Here is a 27,111-nt window from a genome sequence, read left to right on the forward strand (position 1 = left end):
TTAAATTATACTAGAGGGCTACCAGACTCGTTGTGCCACCCCACTGGACGACAACTCTCAGCTAGAGTCGAGGCTGTCTCCGTGGACTTGGACTCTGAGAAGGTAAACTCCTCACTAGGGCAAACCTTGTCAGTGCATATGACTCACACCCCATGGCAGCTGGCCTGAATCGGTTTCTTTGTTTCTGTCCAGCTGTCCAGTGTGACCAGATACCTTAGAGTGGCACATTGTGCTATTGTCCACCTAAAACCTTAAAAACCCAGAAAACTGGTTCTACTGATTAGATTTTTTTTCAATTTGGTGTCTTTTTACTTATTAAAATTACCTCTCTTTTTCTAATTTGGTCACGGGATTTTACTTGTGTCGGTTCACTTTATTACTGTTTAAGTGCTGCATATATACCTTACACACTGGCTTTGTTACACCTGTTTTCATGTCATGTTACCAGAGTGTTAAGCAAAGGTTTATTTCTTGACTTCTGTGTCTCACATTGACAAGGACTGTGTTTCTTACTTTAGTGGGGCTTTCACCCCTTAAACAACCCAATTTCTATCAATTAATGTCTACATTTAGATGGTAAGAACTGACTGAAGGTCAGTCAGAAAAACATTTTTAAAAACTCTCCCCTATTAGCACATTTTAAGTAGTGAATGAATTGTTGTTACTGATGGCAATGTATGCAACTATCTAATTTTGCCAGTAACATTAAAAATACAGTCAGTTTGTCCAACTAGTAGTATTTATAATTCAGCACTTCTGGAGACACCATGGTATCGTTGTCTTTCGATGATGCAAGAAATACAATCTTTTAATTTTAAAAAGCCTTCCTCCATGCCATAAATCGGGTCCATTAAAATAAATCAGTTTGAAGCTTGAAGTGCAGGAAGTTGTGAACATCCTCTTTGCTTCATTCTTCATCCTTCCTGCTGTGTGAAACAATTCCTCCTAATCGTCAGCTTCATGGCTCGCTTTTTGAAGCCTTAAATAAGTCGGTTGCAAGACGGTTGTGTTAAACGTTTCAACTTTAAATTTGATTAGCACGTTATCTCCGTTCAACTGTGTTTAATTTAGTGAGAATTCAAAAGAGCCCCACTTCTTAATAAAAATCCAAACTGCACTCTTATCCTGATGATGTATGTCACAGTTCAAAATATTAAGGTTCTCCAAGTTCTAATATGTGGAAAATTGTCTTTAATTAACATTACTTTGCCATGTGACCTCGTAGAGCTGAACAAAGATGGTTTTGTGCCGTCCACGTAGATCCAAAAATGTTGCGCAATTGCTCTGTGTTAGTAAGGAAACCCCAACTCACAGCTCAGATCGAAAAGCACGGTGTGAACCCAAAAGAAATAATGATGCAGGCAATCCTGCGGTTGCATCTGCTTGCACTTTTTGTCTGTCTGAAATACATTGTGTAAACAAGTCAGAAAACATTCTTTATTGACTTAGGGAAGAAAAAGAAATATAAGGTCAAGCACTGAAGATGCTTCCAAGTTTCAGCCCTGTCCCCCATCGGATTCTGTTACTCTACAAATTAACTTAAATTAAGTTGAGGATACTTTACAAGAAAGCAAGGACATTCTCTTGAACAATTTAAGCATAAGTGTTCCTTAATGAGATGTATTATCTTCTTCCTCTTTACATTTCCTCAAAGGGGGAGTTATTTCTTTCTATAGTTAACATGAGGTATCCAGTAAGTTTTGTGTTTTCATTAATTATATTTTAACACAGAAGCTTAGCCTTTGAAAGTTTTAGAACTGCTTATTAACATAATTAACAGCTTCCCAGAAGGTCAGGGACAATGACACAGACAAATTTGTGAACTGTATAAAATGTTTCTTTTTCCCATTTATTATGATTTGTTAGTGATTATAGAAACGTTTTAGAAACGTCCTGAGACATTTATTGGGTGATACTTACAAATTGCTTATGAAAGAAGATTGCAGTCATACACTAAAAACGGTGTTAATTGTGATTAGTCATTGCATGTAGTGCACTCACCCAAAAAACTTGGTGCCAGTCGTCTATTTCAGGTGCCCCCTAGAACACTGGTTTCTCCAAATTTGGGCGTGCAAACACCTAAATCGCTACCATCTAGGGATTCACAGTCGAAGAGGATCCCATAGAACCTCTTTAGCCTACATATTAGATTTTAATCAGTCTTTCTTCCAATAATGAAATGTGTCCTAATAGTGGCTGGCGTAAAGTAATCATTATCCAATATGTACTTCTGGATACTGAAATATTAATTATAATAAAGAGGGAGTATCCTTTGGCCTATTCATATTTTGAGAACAAAGAAGACTTGGACTGCCCAAAGTGATTGTATAACTAGTTTCCAGGTTTATTTAGTATTTAACTCACACAGTCATGTAGGCCCATTGGGCCTGGGTGTTAGTTATCACAACATAAACACAGGCCAATAAAATATAACAAAATACAACCATTTCTTTTCTCTCGCAATTTAGTATGCTCATATGGTCTTTTAACTGCAGATGTAGGCACATATACTGTGGACCACATTGACACAATTATTAGCTAAATGCCAGCAGAAATGATCTATACCTGTTCACAATTATTTTGCTTGCCCTAAATTATTACATTTAGAAATACTTTAAACTGCAGTCTCATGAAATCTGAAATAAATGAGTTACTAATGCTGTTCATTGTGGGGTTTGTTATTAGATTTTATGTTGATAATATGTGGACTATTATTTCTACTGCTTGTTGTTGCTGACACATAGCAGCTTTAGACTTATGTCTAATACTGAATAATAAAAATGTCTCATTCCCGGAAGTATGAGGCTATGAATTAAACATTACTAAGGTTGGTGGATGGGGTGTGGCTTTCAGAGTTCCTATGACACTTCGCTCTCCCTTTTAGACCACTTTCTTCTGCAGTTTGACACTAAATGCCAGGGTTTATAGTGGAAATGTCCTTAACTAAATAGCCCTATAATGATATCACTGCCCTTACTCTTGCCTGAATCCCTTGTTACAGCACATTGGTCAGGCTATTGATGACTAAAGCACATGGAAATCATCCTCACTTCATCTTCCACTGCATCAGCAAGCATTCTGTCTCTGAATACCTTCCCCATTATCCCATTCCATTCCATCTCCCTTCTGTACTTTGGTAGTAATAGTGAGATAAAGTGTACTACCACCAGTAACATGACTTATACACTCATCTGTTGCCATGCAATAGATATGGTCATACTATAGGCTTCCCCAGCTTCTCTTGTCAAGTTGATGCAGTGACAATCGGATTTTGCTCCTAGAACCCAGCTACCACTCAAGCTACTCTGTGATGGACTTGTACAGCGTGCAGCTGCTGTATTACTAGGTATGTGCTAAAGAAATATCACATGCATACAAATATACATACCTTTCTTTAATAATGCATTTCTCATAAATTTTACCTCTCTTTCAAACCCTAGAAAAAGTACTTCAAATGTTATGCTCCTTGTTGGACTTTTGCTTATGCAGGGTCATCCCCAGTCTTTTTGCCTCCTGCCTCCTATTTTTTTCTGACCTGTCGCTGTTGGCTTTTGAACTCTGAGCACTTTCCCACTGCTAACCAGTGCTAAAGTGCATATGCTCTCTGTGTGAAAATGTATGTAAGTGGTTTATCCATGATTGGCATATTTGAATTACTAGTAAGTCCCTAGTAAGGTGCACTAGAGGTGCCAGGGCCTGTAAATCAAATGCTACTAGTGGGCCTGCAGCACTGGTTGTGCCACCCACATAAGTAGCTCTGTAATCATGTCTCAGACCTGCCACTGCAGTGTCTGTATGTGTAATTTTACACTGTAAATTCGACTTGGCAAGTGTACCCACTTGCCAGGCCTAAACCTTCCCTTTCCTTACATGTAAGGCACCCCTAAGGTAGGCCCTAGGTAGCCCCAAGGGCAGGGTGCAGTGTATGGATAAGGTAGGACATATAGTAATGTGGTTTATATGTCCTAACAGTGAAATACTACCAATTTCGTTTTCACTGTTGCAAGGTCTGTCTCTCTCATAGGATAATATGGGGGCTACCTTTAAATAAGATTAAAGTGTAGATTCCCCTAGAGAGTAGATGGACATGTGGAGTTTGGGATCCCTGAACTCACAATTTAAAAATACATCTTTTAGTAAAGTTGATTTTAAGATTGTGAGTTTGGAAATGCCACTTTTAGAAAGTGAGCATTTTCTTGCTTAAACCATTCTGTGACTCTGCCTTGTTTGTGGATTCCCTGTCTGGGTCAGTTTGACAGTTGGGTTGTTTTTCACCTCACACCAGACAGTGACACAAAGGGAGCTGGGGTGTGATCTGCATTTCCTGATTAGCTATCTCTGCTAGGAGGGAGGGGTGGAGTGGTCACTCTCATCTGAAAGGACTGTGCCTGCCTCTGACAATGCTGTCTCCAGCCCCCTGGTGTGTGTCTGAGGCCTTGCCTGGGCAAGGCAGGATTTCACAGGAAGGTGTGAGTCCCCTTTGAAGAAAAGCGACTTCAAAGACTAAAATGGGTATAAGAAGGGCACCCAAACTTACAAACTTCAGAAACACTTCTGGAACCAAGAGGAACCTCTGCCTGGAGAAGAGCTGATAGCTGAGGAAAACGTGCTGCCCTGCCTGTGACTGTGCTTTGTGGAGCTTTCCTGCAGTGCTGCTTCTACCAGAGTAAGAGGGCAAAGACTGGACTTTGTGTGCCTTCCATCTTGAAGAAGAAATCTCCAAGGGCTTGATGTAGAGCTTGCCTCCTGTTGTTGAAGTCTCAGGGATAGCAAAGACTTCTTCCTGCCAGCACCTGGAGTCTCTGGAGAGACCCCTACTCTGCTCTGTGGTGCCCTTCCAGTTCCTGGGACCCTGAAAGGAGAAGCTGGCAGCCCAAGGAGAAAAATACACGCACCGAGCGCCGTGCGGAGAAAAGATCGACGCGAATCCGATCGCGGCTGAGAAAACGACGCGACGCCGGTTCCGCAGCTGAGAAACGACGCCGCAGGAAACGCGACCGAAAAACCGACGCCCGGAGCAGGAGAAACGACGCGCAGCATCGCTGACGGAGGCTGAGAGATCGCACCCTGCGCCGCAGGACTTTCGGATCGTCGTGTGGCTGGCTTTTTCAACACGCACCGCCGTGCCGAGTTGTTTTCGACGCACACAGCCGTGCAGGGTTACTTTCGACGCACACCGCCCGTGCGGGGTTATTTTTGACGCAAACCAGGTACATTTTCACGCTAGCAGCGCTAGTGTGGTGTTACAACTACCTAAAGACTCTTTTTATTTTAAACCTTTAAAAAATCATAACTTGACTTGTGTATGTTGGATTTTTGTCGTTTTGGTCTTGTTTTGTCTAGATAAATATTTCCTATTTTTCAAAACTGGTGTTGTGTCATTTTGTAGTGTTTTCATTAAGTTACTGTGTGTGTTGGTACAAATACTTTACACCTAGCACTCTGAGGTTAAGCCTACTGCTCTGCCAAGCTACCAAGGGGGTAAGCAGGGGTTAGCTGAGGGTGATTCTCTTTTATCCTAACTAGAGTGAGGGTCCTTGCTTGAACAGGGGGTAACCTGACTGTCAACCAAAGACCCCATTTCTAACATTGGTGACCAGCGGTCGGGATTTGGACTTGTATTTGTACTTGACATACAGTAATTAAGTGTACACTACTGTTTTGATCTCAGACCACTACGTGACCACATACTACTTGTTTGGTGATCTTTTGATTTTTCTCTTAAGGACTCTTTTTATTCTACTTCCATGATTTTGCTGATCCCTTGACTGATTCTTTTTTCTTCATTGGGAAATTATTTTCTGCCTTTGGAACTTTGCACTTGTGACCATCATGTCTCAATCTGGAGATGCAACAGCTGGAGCTGTGTTTGAAATGGAGAAACTGAAGGAGTACTCAGTTGCTCAATTGAAACAGTTCCTTAAAGATCTTGACTGTCCCACTGAGAGCTCCACCAGGGAGGGGGAGCTGCAACAGGCACAGAGGGCTTGGGTGACAATCAAGAAGGCTGGAGGGCACACAGAGGAGGAGAATATGGGTGGGGAAGTGCAGAGGATACACAGTGGTGTAGTGGAGGAACCTGTTACGCCTGGGGGGAGGGTCCCCAGGAGGGGTGGCAGGGTGTCACCCAAGGGTCTGACTCCTGAAGAGTTACAGGACAGACAGGCAGAGAGGGAGTACCAATGGGAGCTGAAAAAGCTCGATTGGGAGTTGGAAGAAAGGAGGAGGAACTTAGAGATTAAAAAAATGATTTATGCTTACGAGCTTAAATTGAAAGAGCTGGAAGTCATGAGGGCTGAGTCCAGCTGGAATGGTGGCAGCAACAATTGTATATCCAGTGATGCTGCAGAAGTGCACATGCCCAGAGAGGTGGTGCCCTACTTGAAGGAGGGAGTTAACACACGCCAGGAGGTTCAGGGGTATGAGGTAGCTCCAGTGATGCACAGGGTCCCTGAGGTGGATTGGGGAACTGGCATGGGGAGTCGTATTCCTACTGGTGGGAGGGACACTCTACTGACTCTAGGTGAGAGTGACAGGGAGAGGGGTTCCCCCCAGGTAGAAGTCCTGGTTAGGGAGTGTGAAAACATCCCAGAAGAGTGTGGGTTGAGTGTCAGGGACAGTCAGGTACTGTCTCACCAGTCTCAGGAGGGTGATGTGGGGTGCTTTTTCAAAGCAGAGTCACTGGATGGTTGGGTGAAGGGTACTTTGGTTAATTCATGTGAGGGGCTGAGTGATGTAATTGCTGGAGAGCATATGTCTAGTCCTTATTTTCCAGAGCTATGCCAACACCAGGTGGAGTGTGAGTTCTCTGACCCCAGGGAGCTTACAATGGAGGCAGACTTCTGGGTGAGTACCAGAGAGTCTGAAGAGGCATGTGGGGGTGCTCCTGAGAGGAGTGGTCTAGGTAGTTCCCAACCAGGTGAGGTAGGGAAGGATTGTAGTGTCCCAGGTAGGTCCCAGTGTAGTGGGATGGGTGAGGGACCCCATGTCCAGTCTCAGAGGAGAGGGAATGGGAATGGGTTGAGGCCCAAGGTGCCCGAGATCCGGTCCCAGGTCCTGGAGGGTTCCCTGCGGGAACACCAGGAGGGGAGCCTAGCCTGTACCATAGGGCCATCTGTTGAGGGAGATCCCACAGTGTCAGGAGAACTTGGGGGGGCGGCTGTAGCCAGCGTCCCACCAGTTCTGGTGTCTGGCAGTACCACTCTTAGTGAGGGGGTGCAGAAGTCCCGACAGAGGGTTGAGAGGGGGTTGCGGACCCCAGTGGAGAACCTGGAGGGTCAGGGGCCAGCTCTGAGAGCAGAGCCCCCCATGAATGACCTTGGTAAGACCATTTCTGGGTTGGGGGGAATCCAGACTCTGTCAGATGGGCAGAGGTCAGGAGACCTGCGCCAGCCAGACTCTTGTGTGGCCCTTCGGGACAGTGTGTCCCTTGAGGGGGGTAAGTGTGCCCCCCTGGAAGTCCTGGTGTGCCAGGCAATGGTTCAACCGCAAGGTGGTGACTCTGGGTTGAATGATCAGGTTCAGGGGGTAAACTCTGACCTGATGGGGGGTAAGTGTGCTCCCAAGGAAGTCCTGGTGTGCCAGGCAGTGGTTCAACCGCAGGGTGGTGACCCTAGGTTGGATGACCAGGTTCAGAGGGTAAACTCTGACCTGGTAGGGGGTAGGTATGCCCCCCAGGAAGCCCTGGTTTGCCAGGCAGTGATCCAGTCTGTGGGTACAGACCCTGGATTGGGAGGCCAGGTTAAGGGTGTCCCCCCTGACCTGGAGGAAGGGGCTACTGTTAACAGTGCCCCTACCATGTTGTCTTCTGGGGGGGCCACTCCTAGTTGGGTGGTTCAGGACCCCAGAAGAGAGGGCAGGGGGAGGGAAGCCTCACCCCTGGCCCTGGTCCAACCTGAAGGTACAGACCCCAGGTTGGAGGATCAGTTGCAGGTTAACATCCCTGCACTGATGGAAGAATTGTGCAGGACTGCTTCTACAAGCACCCTGACAGTTTTTGACTCTGGGGGTGCCGCTTCTGCAGGGAGGGTACAGAGCCCCAGAGGGGAGGACCAGGGTCAGGTTAACATCCCTGACCTGGTGGAAGAGAGAGTGGTCAAAGGGTGCCAGGCACCTGGGGCTACCACCCCCCACTCTCCACAGTCACAGTGGTTAGAGAGGCCTGAGGTCGGGCTTTCATCCCTGACAGTTGTCTGGGGCCACTGTGGCTTGCTGTCCTGGTGGACAGAGTTGCCCCTGGGGGGGGGAGGACGAGAGTCACACCCCGGGGGTGGAGTGGGCAACACCACTGTGTTGGCCCTGGTGGTACTATCTGCCCATTGCAATACATCTGTGAGCAAAGTAAAGTTAGGTGTTGCACAGATGGTGTCTGTAGATGTGGAGAAGGGTTCCCCATGGGTTAGCTTAGTGGGCCCTGAGAGTATGGACAGAGGGATCCAACTGGAGTCAGGAAGGCGTAAACTGGAACATGCCCCTGCTGTTGTGGGCCTGGGTCCCTGTTCTATCGCCCCAATCAGGGAAGTACATCAAGGTATTGATTGTTCTCCCCTGGCTTTAGGCTGGTAGGGGGTCGTGTTGGACTTTTGCTTATGCAGGGTCATCCCCAGTCTTTTTGCCTCCTGCCTCCTATTTTTTTCTGACCTGTCGCTGTTGGCTTTTGAACTCTGAGCACTTTCCCACTGCTAACCAGTGCTAAAGTGCATATTCTCTCTGTGTGAAAATGTATGTAAGTGGTTTATCCATGATTGGCATATTTGAATTACTAGTAAGTCCCTAGTAAGGTGCACTAGAGGTGCCAGGGCCTGTAAATCAAATGCTACTAGTGGGCCTGCAGCACTGGTTGTGCCACCCACATAAGTAGCTCTGTAATCATGTCTCAGACCTGCCACTGCAGTGTCTGTATGTGTAATTTTACACTGTAAATTCGACTTGGCAAGTGTACCCACTTGCCAGGCCTAAACCTTCCCTTTCCTTACATGTAAGGCACCCCTAAGGTAGGCCCTAGGTAGCCCCAAGGGCAGGGTGCAGTGTATGGATAAGGTAGGACATATAGTAATGTGGTTTATATGTCCTAACAGTGAAATACTACCAATTTCGTTTTCACTGTTGCAAGGTCTGTCTCTCTCATAGGATAATATGGGGGCTACCTTCAAATATGATTAAAGTGTAGATTCCCCTAGAGAGTAGATGGACATGTGGAGTTTGGGATCCCTGAACTCACAATTTAAAAATACATCTTTTAGTAAAGTTGATTTTAAGATTGTGAGTTTGGAAATGCCACTTTTAGAAAGTGAGCATTTTCTTGCTTAAACCATTCTGTGACTCTGCCTTGTTTGTGGATTCCCTGTCTGGGTCAGTTTGACAGTTGGGTTGTTTTTCACCTCACACCAGACAGTGACACAAAGGGAGCTGGGGTGTGATCTGCATTTCCTGATTAGCTATCTCTGCTAGGAGGGAGGGGTGGAGTGGTCACTCTCATCTGAAAGGACTGTGCCTGCCTCTGACAATGCTGTCTCCAGCCCCCTGGTGTGTGTCTGAGGCCTTGCCTGGGCAAGGCAGGATTTCACAGGAAGGTGTGAGTCCCCTTTGAAGAAAAGCGACTTCAAAGACTAAAATGGGTATAAGAAGGGCACCCAAACTTACAAACTTCAGAAACACTTCTGGAACCAAGAGGAACCTCTGCCTGGAGAAGAGCTGATAGCTGAGGAAAACGTGCTGCCCTGCCTGTGACTGTGCTTTGTGGAGCTTTCCTGCAGTGCTGCTTCTACCAGAGTAAGAAGGCAAAGACTGGACTTTGTGTGCCTTCCATCTTGAAGAAGAAATCTCCAAGGGCTTGATGTAGAGCTTGCCTCCTGTTGTTGAAGTCTCAGGGATAGCAAAGACTTCTTCCTGCCAGCACCTGGAGTCTCTGGAGAGACCCCTACTCTGCTCTGTGGTGCCCTTCCAGTTCCTGGGACCCTGAAAGGAGAAGCTGGCAGCCCAAGGAGAAAAATACACGCACCGAGCGCCGTGCGGAGAAAAGATCGACGCGAATCCGATCGCGGCTGAGAAAACGACGCAACGCCGGTTCCGCAGCTGAGAAACGACGCCGCAGGAAACGCGACCGAAAAACCGACGCCCGGAGCAGGAGAAACGACGCGCAGCATCGCTGACGGAGGCTGAGAGATCGCACCCTGCGCCGCGGGACTTTCGGATCGTCGTGTGGCTGGCTTTTTCAACACGCACCGCCGTGCCGAGTTGTTTTCGACGCACACAGCCGTGCAGGGTTACTTTCGACGCACACCGCCCGTGCGGGGTTATTTTTGACGCAAACCAGGTACATTTTCACGCTAGCAGCGCTAGTGTGGTGTTACAACTACCTAAAGACTCTTTTTATTTTAAACCTTTAAAAAATCATAACTTGACTTGTGTATGTTGGATTTTTGTCGTTTTGGTCTTGTTTTGTCTAGATAAATATTTCCTATTTTTCTAAACTGGTGTTGTGTCATTTTGTAGTGTTTTCATTAAGTTACTGTGTGTGTTGGTACAAATACTTTACACCTAGCACTCTGAGGTTAAGCCTACTGCTCTGCCAAGCTACCAAGGGGGTAAGCAGGGGTTAGCTGAGGGTGATTCTCTTTTATCCTAACTAGAGTGAGGGTCCTTGCTTGAACAGGGGGTAACCTGACTGTCAACCAAAGACCCCATTTCTAACACTCCTAAATAAAGTTATTAAGTTAATTTATGCAGTTTATGTCACGGTTTTCATGAATTAACATAAGACCGCACCCCCCCCCCCCAGTTCATGTTCAGATTCTCTTTGCCCCAAATGTCTCTAAACCAGATTGCCCTCTTAATAAAATAGAGATTCTTTTAGTTCGGTATGGCCATAAAAAACGTATGTTTCAAAAGTACATCAGTGCACTCTCTGAAGGTCTGTACTGCTGCCTCAAATGCTTTGGAACAGACTGATTGTATCAGTATCCCTTTCATAATAACACTAAAATATGTTTTCCCTTGAAAGCAAGTAAGTCATTCTTTATTGATAGATTCATTAACATATTTTCAAAATAAATAATCAATCAATTAAAAGAATAAACTTGTATGATGCGTGGAATGCAGGGCCAGACCTATAACTCAATTGCCTTGCATTACTTCACATTCGAGTATCACACTAGAAAATGAGGCGTCAATTCACATATCAGGGATAACAGTGAATAAAAAATGAGGACCTCCGTACTGCCTCAGTAAAGGATTAAAACATGGATTTAGAAACCTGTGATGGTGCCATCCAATCCCGAAATGTGTCAATGCCATCTCAAAGTCTGATTGATTCCAAGCTGAGTTTCTGCCAGAGCGATGTTACAGTTCTGCTAAAATAGACCCTTGGATAGCAGATCAAGTTGGGGGAGCACATCATTTTAGGTGCTGAGTTCTTCCAGCATCTTGAAGGCTGACCTGTGAGACCTATAAGGTCCCCTCTTTGCAGACCTGTTACTGGGAGACGATGTTTGGGTCATGCCGAGAGGGGTCCACTAATGACAAATCAAGTAAGGGAAACATGTTGGATCAGGTACTATGCTCTACCAGCTTCTTAGTGGCAAAATTAATGAACTTCACAGCCTTTGCATGATAGTTGAACTGGGTCACCTCTTAGTAAGACTATTACAGCTGGACAACATGACCTGACTTGCAAAGATAATAAAGATGGACGTAAGAGCTTTTGCCTGTGAGGTAACATGGCTTGACACACGCATAATAGATGAAGCAGCATTTCACTGGTGAATCCGCAAGACGGTATTGATTGGTGGGCCAAGTCTGGTTTCAGGAGGGCACAAGATCCTTAGATGGAAAAGCACCAAACCTGATAAGCATCAGGTCATGTTTCCTGGTTTTCAGAGAATTGAGAGGACAGGTAGGGCTGGGGGCCCCAGAATGCATATGATGGCATGGCTGGCCACGCATGCCCGTTTGCTCACCATTACAGCCTTATCTGTGATGTGTGATAGGAGCTTGGCTGCTCTATTGGAATTCATTTAAAGGAAGCACATTGCATGGGTTGTGACGAGGTTCCTCTGATTGCAGTGATTTAATCGACTGCTGTGTTACGGGAAACAGTGACTTCTTTTTGTGGCCTGTTCTGGCTAACCTCAGCCTCTAACTTAATTTAACTAAGGACCCATTCCTTATTGGGCCCTGGTGGTGCAGGCCGAACTGGAGCCTGGTTTGGGCTTGCGAGATGCGCTGTGAAATGGCAAAGAGTGTTTTTGAAGAGGCTCGATTTTACAGTGTTTAAGGTTGCTAGGTCTTCCCCTTTGAAAAGTTCTGGGCCATATGGTATTGAAGGCATGAATTTGGCTCCAACTACCCGAAAGAGATGGTATGTCAAGGTGTTTTGTGTTTTTTGTTGGAAGGATTTGAATGCAAACAAGAGGTTCTTTGTTGTGGCTCATCTTTATTGAAGATATGTTTTGAAAGTTAAATGCAAGTCTAAAAGGACACCAAGATACTTATATAATTTCATCAGTTCAAGGGGATTTCCCTTGGCCGACCAGGTATATTTCAGTTGCCAATTGGTTTGTGGACTTGAGAAACACAGAACCTTCTTTCACTGTAGTTAAGCTCCAGCTGCAGATTGGTGATATTCCTCGATTGTCTATCGAATGCTGGAGGCCAATTGGTGTTTAGCTCATCAAGATAATGTCATCTGCATATTGTAGGCTTCTGAGTTGTTTTTGGCCCAGCCTAGGACGGTCACTCAACATTTGGGCCTGATGGCTATCAAAATCGGCTGTGTAAATATTAAATATGCCATGTTGGTAAAGATTTTTTGAGTGGCTATTCAGCTGTCGCCGATCTTGATTTATACCTGTTTGTTTCCAGCAGTTTCACCGGTACTCCCCAGTGTGACATTTTCTCTACAGCTTAGCCCTTGGGACTTTTAAAGGCTGCCTTTAAATCAATTAAGCAGGCATAGAGCTTACTGGATTTTGCTATTGCTTGATCAGCAAGTAAACTTGCTCCCAGCAGGCTGGTTAAAGTGCTCATTCCTACTCTGAAGCCATTTTCGGAATGATGTTTGATCAATTGCCCCAGTCCTTTACACCAATGATCAAACTGAAAGCATAGATCTTGGCTTTAACGTCATTTAAGGTGATTGATCTGTAAGTGGCAGTGTTTGAGCACTTGCCAGACTTTTATATTAGTTGTAAAATACTGCCTCACCAAGAATCCAGAATGGTATTTGTTGACAAGGTGTAATTGAATAGCGGTGTTAATAGAGTGGCCCAAAGGGGTGGGTCCTTTTTAAATAGTGCATTGTTTGGAAGGTCAGTGGGCCCTGGAGCCCCCTTGGACCTGAGGCTTTTCAGAGCATTGGCGACCTGTTTATGAGTAATTGCGGAGTGGATGCTTCTGTTGGGTGAGTGCTTTGATGGAGCTGCCAACAGACCTCAGTTAGTGTTATCGGAAAGTAGTCCTTGTTGCTCTGATTGGGAGCTTCAAATGTGTGTGTCGTGCAGGCTGATTCTGTAATACCAGTGTTGTAGTGCCAGTTTGTTTAATTTGGCCCAGAAGTGTTTCAAATTTTTTGTTTTTGCTTGCATGAAGCAGTGTTACCCAGAAACCCATCATGTAGTTTAATTTAGCTGACTAGATAGCTTTTTTGCATGCTTGTTTCACTTTTATGGAAAAGTTGGTGACTCCTGCAAGTAATTCAGAGTCTGCTAAAGTATAATCTAAGGTGACATTTTCCCTGTTAGTCACTCTGGTGAATGCTCCTGGTTGAGGGCTTTAAGTGTGATTATGCATGTTCTGCCAAGATGATCTGGTTTGGCCTGGTTGCAGATTATCTCTGGGATTTGAATGAGGGGCTTGACTTCTGATCCTTGCAGTAGGTTCATATTAAAATAACCAGACAATATTATGTGGGCTTGTGAATACATAGAGTTGAGATATTAAAGTAGGCTTGTTAGGGTCTTAATCTTTGCGAGATTGTTCTTCTGGGCAGGATGGATGTATAGATTCAAGATTATTAATGCAGAATGTTGCTCTGGGTGAGGTGCCACTAGGAAATTATCATCTTGTATTCAAGATAAACCTAGGTCCACTGCCTTGTGGGCCCAAGTGATGTTGGTAGACATATATGGCAAGAGTCCCCCTTTCATTCTACCCGACTTGGATTATTTTATCGCTGAGGTGTGATATACTTTGAAGCCCACCATTAGTGTTTGTGCTTGCTGCCATGTTTCTTGAAGCAGCAGTAGTTTGAATTCACTTAGGAAACTCAAGAAGTCATTTCTCCCCACCTTCCTGCCCAGGCCATTCACATTTCAGGAGCAAATTTGCAGAGGTGGTCCTTGGGGGTGGGTGGTGTTTCATTGCTTCACTCATGCATCACTATTGGGTCTGCTGCTGCAGTGCCATACTTGCTGATAGACGGCAAGAATTGCTGTCTGTTGTGCTACCCTAGTTGACAGGGATAGTGATGGTTATTTGTAGACCTTCCCAGCAGCTATTGACTAAGGGGGCTAATCTCCCCCATTAGCAGACCTGGCTTTGACTTAGTTGATGGTGGTGTAAACAATGGGCTTGGGTAGCGGGCTGATTCAGGTTTCTTCAAATTGATTCCCCATTCTGCAATACTTTCATCTGACCAGATGATGGTAGTTCCCCGATTGTTCTGAGATGGGGCTGAATTGCACTGCTTCTATGTTGCTGGACCTAAGGTAGTGCAGGCCATGTGATGCATCCAGTAGCCTTAGAACTGCACTCTAATTTAGAATATCATGACGTCCTATGGATTGGTAGCATGGAATCAGTTTAAGCGTTATGTTCTCCTACTAACCCCTTGAATCTGATTCCACATTGTGCTGCTTGCGGCTGGCAAAATAAGCAGCTGGGCCCTGGTTGGTGGAACTTGACTTCCAGGGAAGTGGGTCTGGTCATTCTTTGCTTTTCAGTGTGAGAAGTCACCAAGGTAACCAATTTTTGAGCGTTATCTTCCCATGAGGTGAGTAAGGTAGTTGGGGGTTCAGTCTTGCCAGTAAAATGCAATCTTTTGTCATTGGTGGTGACACTGGAACTCAGGGTGCGGAATCGTTGAGTTGCTGTTGTGACTTCTGTGCTCCCTAAAACGACATGTGAACTTGCTGTGTGTGTAAAAGTCAACTGTGGATGTTCTTGAGATTTTGGCATTGTTGGCATTTGTGGCACAGGATATCCACTTGACAGAGTGACTGTGTTTGGCTTAATGGCTTCCATACACTCCTCCTGCTGATGAAATATTGGATGAGATGTGATAGCAACAACAATGTCTTGGTCCTGATCTGTATTCTTTCTCTTTTTGAAGTTGCTGCAATGGAATTGTTTTTTTGAGTAGATGGCACATTTAGGGCCTGATTACAACTTTGGAGGAGGTGTTAATCCGTCCCAAAAGTGACGGTAAAGTGACGGATATACCACCAGTCGTATTACGAGTCCATTATATCCTATGGAACTCGTAATACGGCTGGTGGTATATCCGTCACATTTGGGACGGATTAACACCTCCTCCAAAGTTGTAATCAGGCCCTTAGTAATTTTATTGCCTATGTTTTATTTTGTTTTGCTTTTCTCAGGCCCTTGCATTCCCTCTTTATGAAGAAAGTGTATAGGTGCATGGAAGACGAGTCCAATGCAAGCTCTTTTTGAGAATTTGCCTTTTTCGGCAGAGGGATGTCTGGTCCATACATCTTTGATGCCCCCATTAGTGGTGTTGATTTGTTATGATTGTTATGACTTGTAATTAACAGGCTCCTCCTCAGTGAAGGGTGGCTGCAACACTCCAGTCATTTGGCTCTGAGGGTGGCAATGCTTGCTAAATGCCTGCAAGTTGTGGGAAACTTGGCTTTCTCCAAGAGTTCCAATATTATTGAGGGGACCTTGTCAAGAGGTCCATTTTGAAGTGCATTGACATAAATTATAGGTTTTGGCTGGATCTTGCTGGACTCGTGTCCATGTCATTCAGCACCTGCATTTTGTGATCAATTCCCTGCACATGGGCTGCGAGGGGGTTGCATTGGTCGACACATATTTTCAGCTTATCTACGTGGTATGTTAATGCTGATGAAATCACTACCATGGTGCTCAGCAGGTGGAGCCAGTGGATGTAGCTGGTGGATGGTTTGGCATATCTGTGAGTGGCCTTGCTGTCTGGTCAGGAGAGGTATTTGCTAAGTTGGCTTCGATCCCTTTTGAATGTGAGGGAGGTTTGGTAAGGTGGAATTTCATGCTGTCAGCTCCTCTTTGTTTCTCCTGAAGTAGGAACGTTCTGCAAAGGGGGTGTGAGTCCCCAGTGGCAATTTAGTAGGCAAGAGCAAGCTGTTATAGTCATGTTTTAGGGCTGATGAAAGAGATGGGCTAAGCTGGTCAGGGAGCGTGACCTGCGACTGATTGAATGGACTTAGAAGCATTTCCTGCCATACTCTTGTATCATCTGGATCCCCCCATTAATACATTGTTTAGACCGTTGTGGGAGTGGCTTGTACAGCCCGACAGAGTGTGACTCAGGTCTGCTCTGCATGGGAGCCCCATACAATTTTTTATCATGCTTCCATAAATGCAGGGAGTCTGAACAGTCGGTGATGGGGCTTTGACTACTGTGTGCTGCTTCATGTCATGCACTTGGATGTAAACAAGGTACTGGGAGTTTGAGTGAAAATCCTGGTTTGAATTTGCTTGGGAATTAGGGGATGTTAGAAATGGGGTCTTTGGTTGACAGTCAGGTTACCCCCTGTTCAAGCAAGGACCCTCACTCTAGTCAGGGTAAAAGAGAATCACCCTCAGCTAACCCCTGTTTACCCCCTTGGTAGCTTGGCAGAGCAGTAGGCCTAACCTCAGAGTGCTAGGTGTAAAGTATTTGTACCAACACACACAGTAACTTAATGGAAACACTACAAAATGACACAACACTAGTTTCGAAAAATAGGAAATATTTATCTAAACAAAACAAGACCAAAATGACAAACATCCAACATACACAAGTCAAGTTATGAATTTTTAAAGATTAAATTCAAAAATAGCGCTGAGAAACACAAAATGCTTTGATGAGGTGTTAATATGGCGTTGTGACGGAGTCATTCCAAACAAGCCGACACCAGCGGCGCCGGACATGGAGTCAGGTAGACCCCCAGTACCTTTGGTGAAGAGCGAAAACAAGCCGATGCACGAAGTCGGGGATTGCGGCGTCTGTGCAAAACGTTGATTCTGCGCACTTCGAGCGGCATCGGTCACGGCGTGGTGCGGCGACTTCCACGGAGTCGCGGACTTCAGCGGGGCTGCAGCGGCGTCGGGACTGCGAAGGTCATCGTGTTCCAGCGAAGATCACGGTGTCGGGTGCAGGCGGCGTCACCGGATTAAACAGCGGCGTCGGTCCGAGGTCGTCCGAAGTCACTTTCCTTGGATTTCCACCAGGTTTCCTTTCAAGGGCCCAGGGACTGGATAGGGCCCCACGTGTCGGAACAGGAGTCTTTCCAGAGACTCCAGGTGCTGGTAGAGAGAAGTCTTTGCTGTCCCTCAGACTTCAAACAACAGGAGGCAAGCTCTAAATCAATCCCTTGGAGATTTCTTCACAAGATGGAAGGCACACAAAGTCCAGTCTTTGCCCTCTTACTCTGGCAGAAGCAGCAACTGCAGGATAGCTCCACAAAGCACAGTCACAGGCAGGGCAGCACTTCTCCTCAGCTCTTCAGCTCCTCTCCAGGCAGAAGATCCTCTTGTTTCCAGAAGAGTTCTAAAGTCAGTTGTTTTTGGTGCCCTTCTTATACCCAATTTCTCCTTTGAAGTAGGCCTACTTCAAAGTAAAGTCTCTTTTGAATGTGAAATCCTGCCTAGCCCAGGCCAGGCCCCAGACACTCACCAGGGGGTCGGAGACTGCATTGTGTGAGGACAGGCACAGCCCTTTCAGGGGTAAGTGACCACTCTTCCCCTCCCTCCTAGCACAAATGGCTCATAAGGAAATGTAGACAACACCCCAGCTCCTTTTGTGTCACTGTCTAGTGTGAGCTGCAATCAGCCCAACTGTCAAACTGACCCAGACATGGAATCCACAAACAGGCAGAGTCACAGAAATGGTATAAGCAAGAAAATGCTCACTTTCTAAAAGTGGCATTTTCAAACACACAATCCTAAAATCAACTTTACTAAAAAGATGTATTTTTAAATTGTGAGCTCAGAGACCCCAAACTCCACATGTCCATCTGCTCCCAAAGGGAATCTACACTTTAATCAGATTTAAAGGTAGCCCCTATGTTAACCTATGAGAGGGACAGGCCTTGCAACAGTGGAAAACGTATTTAGCAATATTTCACTGTCAGGACATATAAAACACCTTACTATATGTCCTACCTCAACCATACACTGCACCCTGCCCTTGGGGCTACCTAGGGCCTACCTTAGGGGTGCCTTACATATAAGAAAAGGGAAGGTTTGGGCCTGCCAAGTTGAATTTACAGTTAAAACTGCACACAAAGACACTGCAGTGGCAGGTATGAGACATGATCACAGAGCTACTCATGTGGGTGGCACAACCAGTGCTGCAGGCCCACTAGTAGCATTTGATTTACAGGCCCTGGCACCTCTAGTGCACTTTACTAGGGACTTACTAGTAAATCAATATGCCAATCATGGATAAACCAATAACATGCAATTTACACAGAGAGCATATGCACTTTAGCACTGGTTAGCAGTGGTAAAGTGCTCAGAGTTCAAAAGCCAACAGCAACAGGTCAGAAAAAATAGGAAGCTGGAGGCAAAAAGATTGGGGATGACCCTGCATAAGCAAAAAAGTCCAACAGGGGAGAGCTGAAGTTGTGGCTCTAGATCGTATACCAGCTTCTTCTCATTCGTTATGAGGTTTAGCACAACACATGGTGACAGCTAACTAGTAGTTGCCTTCAATGTAAAGGTGTTTGTAACCTTAGAGACGATTAGTGTTTTGGACCTGGCCCTCAGACTACCTGGGCAGGGGAACTGTGTTATTCAATGGATTTTAAGTTTAAGTAGTAAGTTATTTTAGTATTTCTAGAGACCAAAGGCTTAATGCAGGTAGTTCCTGTTGTTGAATTTTTGTCCTCCCTGCATGCCGCCTCTGCTGACTCTCTTTCAGAATCTGGGGGTGGTTGCTCCGGGTTGGTCGTAAGCTTCTTCTTCTTAGTGCCCCCATGTTCTTTTGCTGTTTTTGTTTCCCCACTGACTTTTCCTGATCTCATGGTGTCCTGTTTGCAAATATGTAAGGCTGGGTTTGCTGAGTGAGGCAGTGGGGGGTGCAGGGGATGCAAGTGGTGGAGGAGCACCTCAGGAATTGTAGGTCACACCTGGGTTTAGCCAGACCACTTCCGCTTCAATCCTGGCTCAACCCTTGACGGCAGCCCCTAATGCTGTGTCACACCCCTAAATCTGCTCCGGCCTGTTCCTAGTTAGAGCCTGGACTGGTTTCCATCATCGAATGACCTCTGCATGCTTGAATTTGTCCTAGCATTGGCTATCTGGCACCCTCTGCTGATCTTGTTCTGCTAGGGGACTGCTAGTGCGTGACAGCAGTAATGCGGCTAGTGCATTGCAAAAATTGCACTGGCTTGCACGCACTAGTAAAGGCTGGGCCTCTAGCCGGACTAGCTGCTTCCCTCTGGTGTGTAATATTTTTTTTTATTTTCGTGCTCCTGGGTCACAGTACACTAGTTTGCCCACTGCTAGTCGCAAAAGCCTCCACTGTTGGAAGAGCTCTCTGAAAATTGAACAGGCAATGAAAAAGAAGGGATGAGTGGGGGCTTAGTTGGCTGTTGGTGCAGCCAACACTGCTGTTACGGTTTGTGCCGGTGGGGGCTGGTAAGGCTGGAGGGTCTGATGAGAAGAATGAGGCACCCCCTCTCGCTACTGGAGAGTGTTTGGATTTCGCCAAACCTCTGTTGGGAGGGATCTCAGTGGGATCTCAGTGGAAGAGCAACAGTGTAGTCACCCGCACCACACCTGCTCGATTGAGTGGGGCAACGGCATGCCCTGACCGGAGGATGGAGTGTGGTGCTCCGGTGAGTTTGAGTACTGTGGTTCCTCAATGAGTCCCTGCTGCTCACCATTTTCTTCTTGGCTGCTGGCGCCCTGGCATCCATCCAGCAAAGACTCTTTTTTTGCCCCTTGTTCGGTCCAGCCCGCACCTTTGGGTGCGTTGACTACTGTGTTTACCGCTTTGGACTTGTCGCACTCTCCTCCGTGGCTCCAAGGCTCCCTCGCATATTTTTCACTTCTTCCTCACCACACCCACCGAAATATTGTGATATAGTGTTCGCCCAAAACCCTTGATTCATTGTTAATAATTAATGAAATATTGTAAACAAAAGATCAAAATCCTGTTTTATGAAAATCAGTAATTTTACAAAGATTGTCTCCGTGTAGTATTTCTCTTTGAGATGCTGTCAGAGAAAAATCAAACACTTTGGATTTTATTTTGAAAACTGTCATGTTTATATCTGTCTGTTCGAGATGTTTCAAAAATCGATATCTTATTATTGCTTTGTTTCCCTCGAATATTGTATACCAGTTGTAAACGTGTCTATTCTTTTCTCTGTAGCTGTAACTTGTGGTCATCCGGGTGCCCCTGCTAATGCTGTATTGACAGGAGACGTGTTTACGTATGGAGCCACCGTTCGCTACGCTTGCACAGCTGCTCATACTCTTGTAGGAAATTCAACGAGGGTTTGTCAAGATAATGCTCGTTGGAGCGGAACCATGCCTCACTGTTCAGGTATAAATGTATGATAAATAAGAGTTGACAGGCATAAATGGAAAATCTGACACTTATGCACATTGTAAAAAAAAACATTTTTTAAAGCCTCTGTTTTCTTGCAAGAGAAAGGTCTAAAGCGTAAATTAAATATCGCGTTCTTCTACCTGACTAGTAATTCGCAGTATTACCCACGATACAATACGTTTATGATTACTTTATCCTATTATAGGCACATAGTGTTGATTGTCAGGCATCTCCTTGTATAAGCTACTGATTATTGGTATTTGCATTTCTTCATGATGCGCTATATTTTTTTATTGTCCAAAGCTATTTTTGATAAATCTGTTTAAATTGAGTAGATAAATAAAGGGGCATATTTACAAGAAAGTGGTGCATCATAAGTGATGCGCCACTTTTCTTGCGCCCATTCCAACCCCCTAACGGCACCATGGGTGCGCAGTATTTACAATACGGCCCACCATGGCACACATTAGGCTAATAGTGTCAAAAAAGTTGCTGCTATTGTGGTGCTTTGGTGAATTAGCATCAAAGATTATGGTGCTAATCCACCAAAGTTGAGGGAAACCCAGGCGTTAAAAATTATGCTAAAAATGGTGCAGTAAAATCGTGTAGATTTCAATGCGTCATTATTCTGGGCTTCGTAACAGAGGAACACCCACTTGCTTACTTTATGCCTGGCACAGGCATAATATGGCACAAGGGGTTACAAAGTGACTCCTTCTCTCATTGCATCACCAATGTATTTTTAGGTGGATTTTCCCATTGAAGAATGAGGAAGACAAAGTAAAAATAACAAATTCAATGTTTCTATAGACAACTCGTCTCTCCAGCACAGACTAAGCTCTTTATTTCTAAATGGTTGTTAGTAAATAAACATATTTATTTTGAGCTTCAGAGCCTGTGATGAAAGCCGTGGCAGCAAAGGCTGGCACCCTCAAAGATATGGGCATAGCAGCTTGTCATACTCAAGGCTTTATGGCCAAACCCTGATCTGCATAGCCATGGACCATGTGCAGCAAGAACCAGCACAGAGCCTTGTCAGAGGCCAGGCCTTCAGTTAACCACAACTACTCATGACACAGAGCCATGCTCAATGGCTTTTGGTGCCAAGGCTGATTGAGCGCAGGACTTTGCCATGCATAGCAGGAATTGGTAGCTGGCTTTCTTAAAGAGAAAGAATATATACATCTTTTTTATTACCACCAATTTTAGTCAAGGGAAGAGTCAGTATTCTGTTTTATTGCCCTATATGTGTGATTTTTATTTTTGGTGGAAAACAAAAATTGCCCTCTAAACATTAGTATTTGTCAACAGAAAGTATAAAGAGGGAATTAAGAACTGGGGTAATTGGATACAAAATGTGCAAGTCTTCCAGTACTCTTAAGTTTACTTCAGCTGAGCATCCTGCTTCTGGTCACTAGATGGGATTACCCTGCCACACACCAAACAATGCAATCCGACAGTTTGATAACAGGGATCAATGGATTCTTCTCCTCCTAAAGATGTACTTGCTCCTCTTCACTTTTTCATCAGTGAATTGCAGGTCATGCCATACATTCAGATGTTTGTGCATTAATATTGTCCCGAAGTTTTATTTACCTTGGTTGCCCCTGCTCAGCTTCTTCTTGCAGGAAAGAAGCTAGAGCCACACCTCCTGGGCCGCACCCTCTGTAGGTGAGGAGCCCACTCGGAGCCCACTCTGTGCCCATACTATGGCCATGTGCAACAGTGTTGGGCCAAGAGTTTTGGCATTCACCCAGGCCCTGCTTCTCAGCCTCCTTTCGAGTGTAAGCTGCAAGGCCAAGCCATTGACCATACACTGCAGTTAGCCAAGAAAATACAAACAAACCCCAAAATGTACCGCTTTTGACCTTGCACTATGGGGTTTGGCTTTAGGCTGATGGCCAGCCTGCCACTTGCAGCCAAAATCACATAGACTTTTGCTTTAGGCACTAGATAAAACTCTAAAACTCTTGCTTGCGCTCATAAAAATATGCTCGTGATTAGCAGAGAAAAGGAGATGGTCATCTGCCCCTTAAATGATGAGAGGTGGGAAAAACGTCTGAGCATGCAACACCAGTGATGCAAACAAACATCAGCATCAGAATTGAAAAGAACAATAAAAACATGGATCTGTTGAGATATATAATGTTAATGTATAATGTGAATGAACTGAGCTGGGTTGGGCTTCACGTGACTCATGCTAGTGGAAATAGTGTAAAATAGCAAACATTAACATTCTAGTGAGCCATATATATAAATTAGGATGAGCACCCAAGAGCCAAGATGTTAAATAAAGTTATCAACAAATGGACCCGAAGGATGGAATCGTAGATGGAATAAGTGTCTCGTAGTGAATAAGGGAAAGGAATAGCATACACATTGAGAAGTAAAAAGATATCAGTTGGAGGTTTTATTCGGTGAGATGATCAAGAGTCGGCACATTTAACATATAACATGTTCGTATGAGACAAAAAAGTAATAGTCAAGACGCCAAAATTTCTAATGTCAGTTGTAACTACCGTAAAATATTACAATGTGTTTTTTTCTTCCAAATGAAATACATTGTACTCTCCCATTACAATGTAATCAGATTTGTGTCATGTAGCATGAGTTTCTTTTAGATTAATTTAAATCGAACATTTATCAGCATACTTTTAATTCTAATAATCATGTCGTTTTATTTAAAGGCAAAACCCCTGGATTTTGTAGCGACCCAGGAATCCCAGCGCATGGGTCAAGAATTGGGGAAGAGTTCAAAATAAAGAGTCTTTTGCGCTTCTCCTGTGAAATGGGTTACCTCCTCAGAGGATCACCAGAACGAACATGTCTACTGAACGGCTCCTGGTCTGGAACACAACCAGTCTGCGAAGGTAAAATTGCCCTGCCTAAAACTAGGTGTCACTTGTGATGCAGCATTCTGTATCTGAATTCGTTCATGACGTATGGACAATTAGGAGTGCTACTATGTTTAGTTCACAAAAAATAGCTAGTACGGATTGCCCATTTACATGATCGCTTTCGTTTTATTTCCATATAGTAACTCGTATAGCAAAGTGTGTTTTAGCAACATCTGATGAGTGATTTTGGGATTTGAGTAGAATCTATCTTCAGCGGTGATGCAAAGGAGGTCGCAATGGTGTATTTCTTCTTCATAGAAAAAAAGACTTGAGAGTGGATTTAAGAAAAGTGGCTCTGAGTCCAATCCAGCACCAACATTTTGCGCCCTTTAGCACCCCCTAACGCCTCCATGTGTGCACTGTATTTAAGATATTGCGTACCATGGCGGTAGTAAGGGAACTAACGTCAAATTTTTCATCTTAGTTTGGTGCTTTGCAGGATTAGAGTAACAAAATATGATCCTAATCCTGCAAAGCACATTGAGGCCCATTATAAATTATGGTGTGCCTCCGTTTAGTACTTGCTCTGTGCAGGCATTGAAAATGACACAAAAAATGGTGCAAAGAAATCTTTTAAATTTCTTTATGCCATTTTTTCGGCCTCTTTAATCGGTGATCGCCCCCCTCCCTTGAATACATTATGCCTGGCGCAGGTATAATGTGGCGAAAGGGGTTACAAAGCGGTGCAATGCATGCATTGTACCACTTTGTAAATATGGCAGAGATTTTGCCATAATATCGCCACATTAACATCAAACAAATGATGCTAATGTGGCGATATATGGTGCAAGGGGCTCTTAAATCTGCCCCTTAGTTTCCAGTCTCTTGAAAATGATTAATAGATTGGTAGAACCTAGCCTGACATAGATGTCTAGCGTTTTTGTAAGAGATCAGTGGTAACAGGAACAGTTCAAAGAAGTGCTTTACTGCAGCTCGATTCTCCTAGAAATTCATTGTCTCTGGAATTACCTCTTTTACTTTGAAGGTGAAACTGGAATTTAATGTTGGGAAATGGAAACGTTTATCAAATCACATTAATATTCATATGAAGAACCCATGAAACCCTCACGCAAGCCTGTGTTATCAATAGTATAATCCTGCTTTATATACGGAATTAAGCTGTATGTATAAATAAGTGCATTGGAAAGCAAGCATTAGCATGAACACAAGCGTTTTCATGGTACAGCATTTGTGTATTCAAATGCACGTGCCAGAAATGTCACACATAGTAAGAATTTCATGAGAAACTATGAGAAATCCATCTGCCTACCAGTGATGCAGGGACTATGAATACTCCTTTCACTTTTTTGATTTCAGTTAGGCGTCCTACAGACTGAAGCATTCCATTTTTATATAAGCATAAAACTCTGCAAAAATGATGCAACACGTAAAACATATAAAAAAGGATGTATACAAAAGATTATATCATGTGGGTTATACCTGATTGTGCTTCTGCAGCCCAACCAACTCTGCCCAGTTCAAGATAGACCACTTCACCTTCAACATCAGGTTTATTCTATTTTTAATTTAAAATCAAAAAAATATATTCACATTACAAGGAAAAAAGGAAAACAATACATAAAACCAACAATATTAAAACGTAAGCATACCAAGCCAATTAGTCAATATTAATGTAAAATTTCATTGGCAAAAGTCTGTTGGCAGAGTTGAGGGCTTCTGCTAAAAATTAATTGATGTTTTTGACATACGTAACACAACCGCAGTGCTTAATTTGTAAATAAAAAAGTGCCGGTGCCCAAAGCCTTCCTCTTAAACACGCGGCTGATGCAATTAAATATGTGAACACGGAATACTGAGGCGGCGTAATCCTGACGCCATCTCGGGCCTCTTCAATCCATATAAAGCCACTTACTGCACCTTCAACTCACTCTTGCAGCTTTCTAATTTCTCTCTTTGTGACACTTTTTCGTTTTTTCCTTCCTCCGTCTTTCCCATATGTGTCTTTTGCTCGCAGCAAATGCTTGAGGCAGAAGAATAAGCTCCGGCCCTCAAAAATAAGTGCCAGTGCTCAGCACCGGAAGCAACAAGCACAAATTAAGCACTGCACAACCGTATTGCTCCTACCCTTAGCATGGTCAGGATTTACAAGCATGCAGATGGTAAGCTAAAAAACAAAAGAATTTCCCTGGCAAATAGCAGATTTTAAGAAGCGACCCCCCTACTAGGCACACTTCAGGCCTAGAAAGCTTTTGCAAAAAAAAAACAAGCACTGATCTGAACCTATCAAAACCGTATTTCTTCCATGGGTGGAATGGAAAACAACACAAGGTTTTTAATTACAGAAGAAAAAATGTAACAGAGCCTGTGGAGAGTGTTCATCGCAAGGGCAACTGCAATAGAAAGTTGTGTCATATTGGCCTAGAGGGAAAAAAAAAGTTGCCTTCGAATGATTCCTAATCTGAATCAAGTAAGGAGGGAGCGCTCCTAAACTCTTGTTTCTAGGTATGGCTCCTTGCCTATTGAGTTCTGGATCACCATATTGGCTCTCGCTTGTATTTTTTGCAATTCTATCTCTTCTCTAATGTCTTGCCTAACTGCCAAGAAGGAGAGCTTAACTCTGGACTTGTCCTAAGGGTGAATTGAAAAAGTCTGCCAAGCTCCGCTGATGCACTTTTACCATATCCAAGCCAGAGAATATTAAGATCGTGATCACAGTATAAACAATCTTCACTTTTTGATCAATTTATTGATACATATCATTGCTCCAAATTGGAATCTCAACATCAAAAACTGTTTATTTGGGATTCAACAATCTAAAGAACACAATGTAGTAAAATATACAAGATTAAAAATACAACACTTTATAGCATAATGTAAAAGTGTAAAATGCCATCATCACACCCAGAGTGCCGGTAGCACTACTTGTAGGTAAGAACATATGGTCATTATAGCATAAGACAACCTAAACAATGAAAGTGTCTACAAGGGCATTTGGCAGACTGACAGTGAGAGCATTCAGCAAAATTCGTAAAGCTCCTAAAAATCATAAACAGAACAACAGTGTAACTACAATGATCAGATAAGAAAATAAGAAAAATATAAAGTGCAAGTGAATAAAATCGATAGTAAAAGATCGTGCAGATTCACAATGCTGTCAAAAACATGTAATACATCAAATGTGGATAGTATGATTGTGAATGCACCAGGCAGCATGCAAAGCTGGTAACCAGTGCTAAAGTGGATATGCTCTCTGTTGAAATTGTATTGTTGATTGGTTTATCCATGATTGGCATATTCGATCCCTAGTAAAGTGCACTAGAGGTGCCCAGGGACTGTAAATCAAATGCTACCAGTGGGCCTGCAGCACTGGTTGTGCCACCCACATTAGTGGTCCCGTAAACATGGCTCAGACCTGCCACTGCAGTGTCTTTGTGTGCAGTTTTAAACTGACAATTTGACTTCGCAAGTGTACCCACTTGCCAGGCCTAAACC

At 44.2% G+C, this 27,111-nt stretch overlaps 1 protein-coding gene across 1 annotated transcript in view; it reads left to right on the top strand.

Moving 5' to 3' along the window:
• CSMD1 (CUB and Sushi multiple domains 1) overlaps window positions 1-27,111 on the top strand; it is a 5,088,256-nt gene that overhangs the window by 4,722,912 nt on the left and 338,233 nt on the right. Inside the window, exons 56-57 of the mRNA XM_069235813.1 lie at window positions 20,582-20,755; window positions 23,449-23,631. Of these exons, the coding sequence (XP_069091914.1) occupies window positions 20,582-20,755; window positions 23,449-23,631 (357 nt within the window). The remainder of the gene's footprint in view (window positions 1-20,581; window positions 20,756-23,448; window positions 23,632-27,111) is intronic.

Source organism: Pleurodeles waltl, chromosome 5, assembly GCF_031143425.1.
Source record: "Pleurodeles waltl isolate 20211129_DDA chromosome 5, aPleWal1.hap1.20221129, whole genome shotgun sequence".
NCBI lineage: Eukaryota > Metazoa > Chordata > Amphibia > Caudata > Salamandridae > Pleurodeles > Pleurodeles waltl.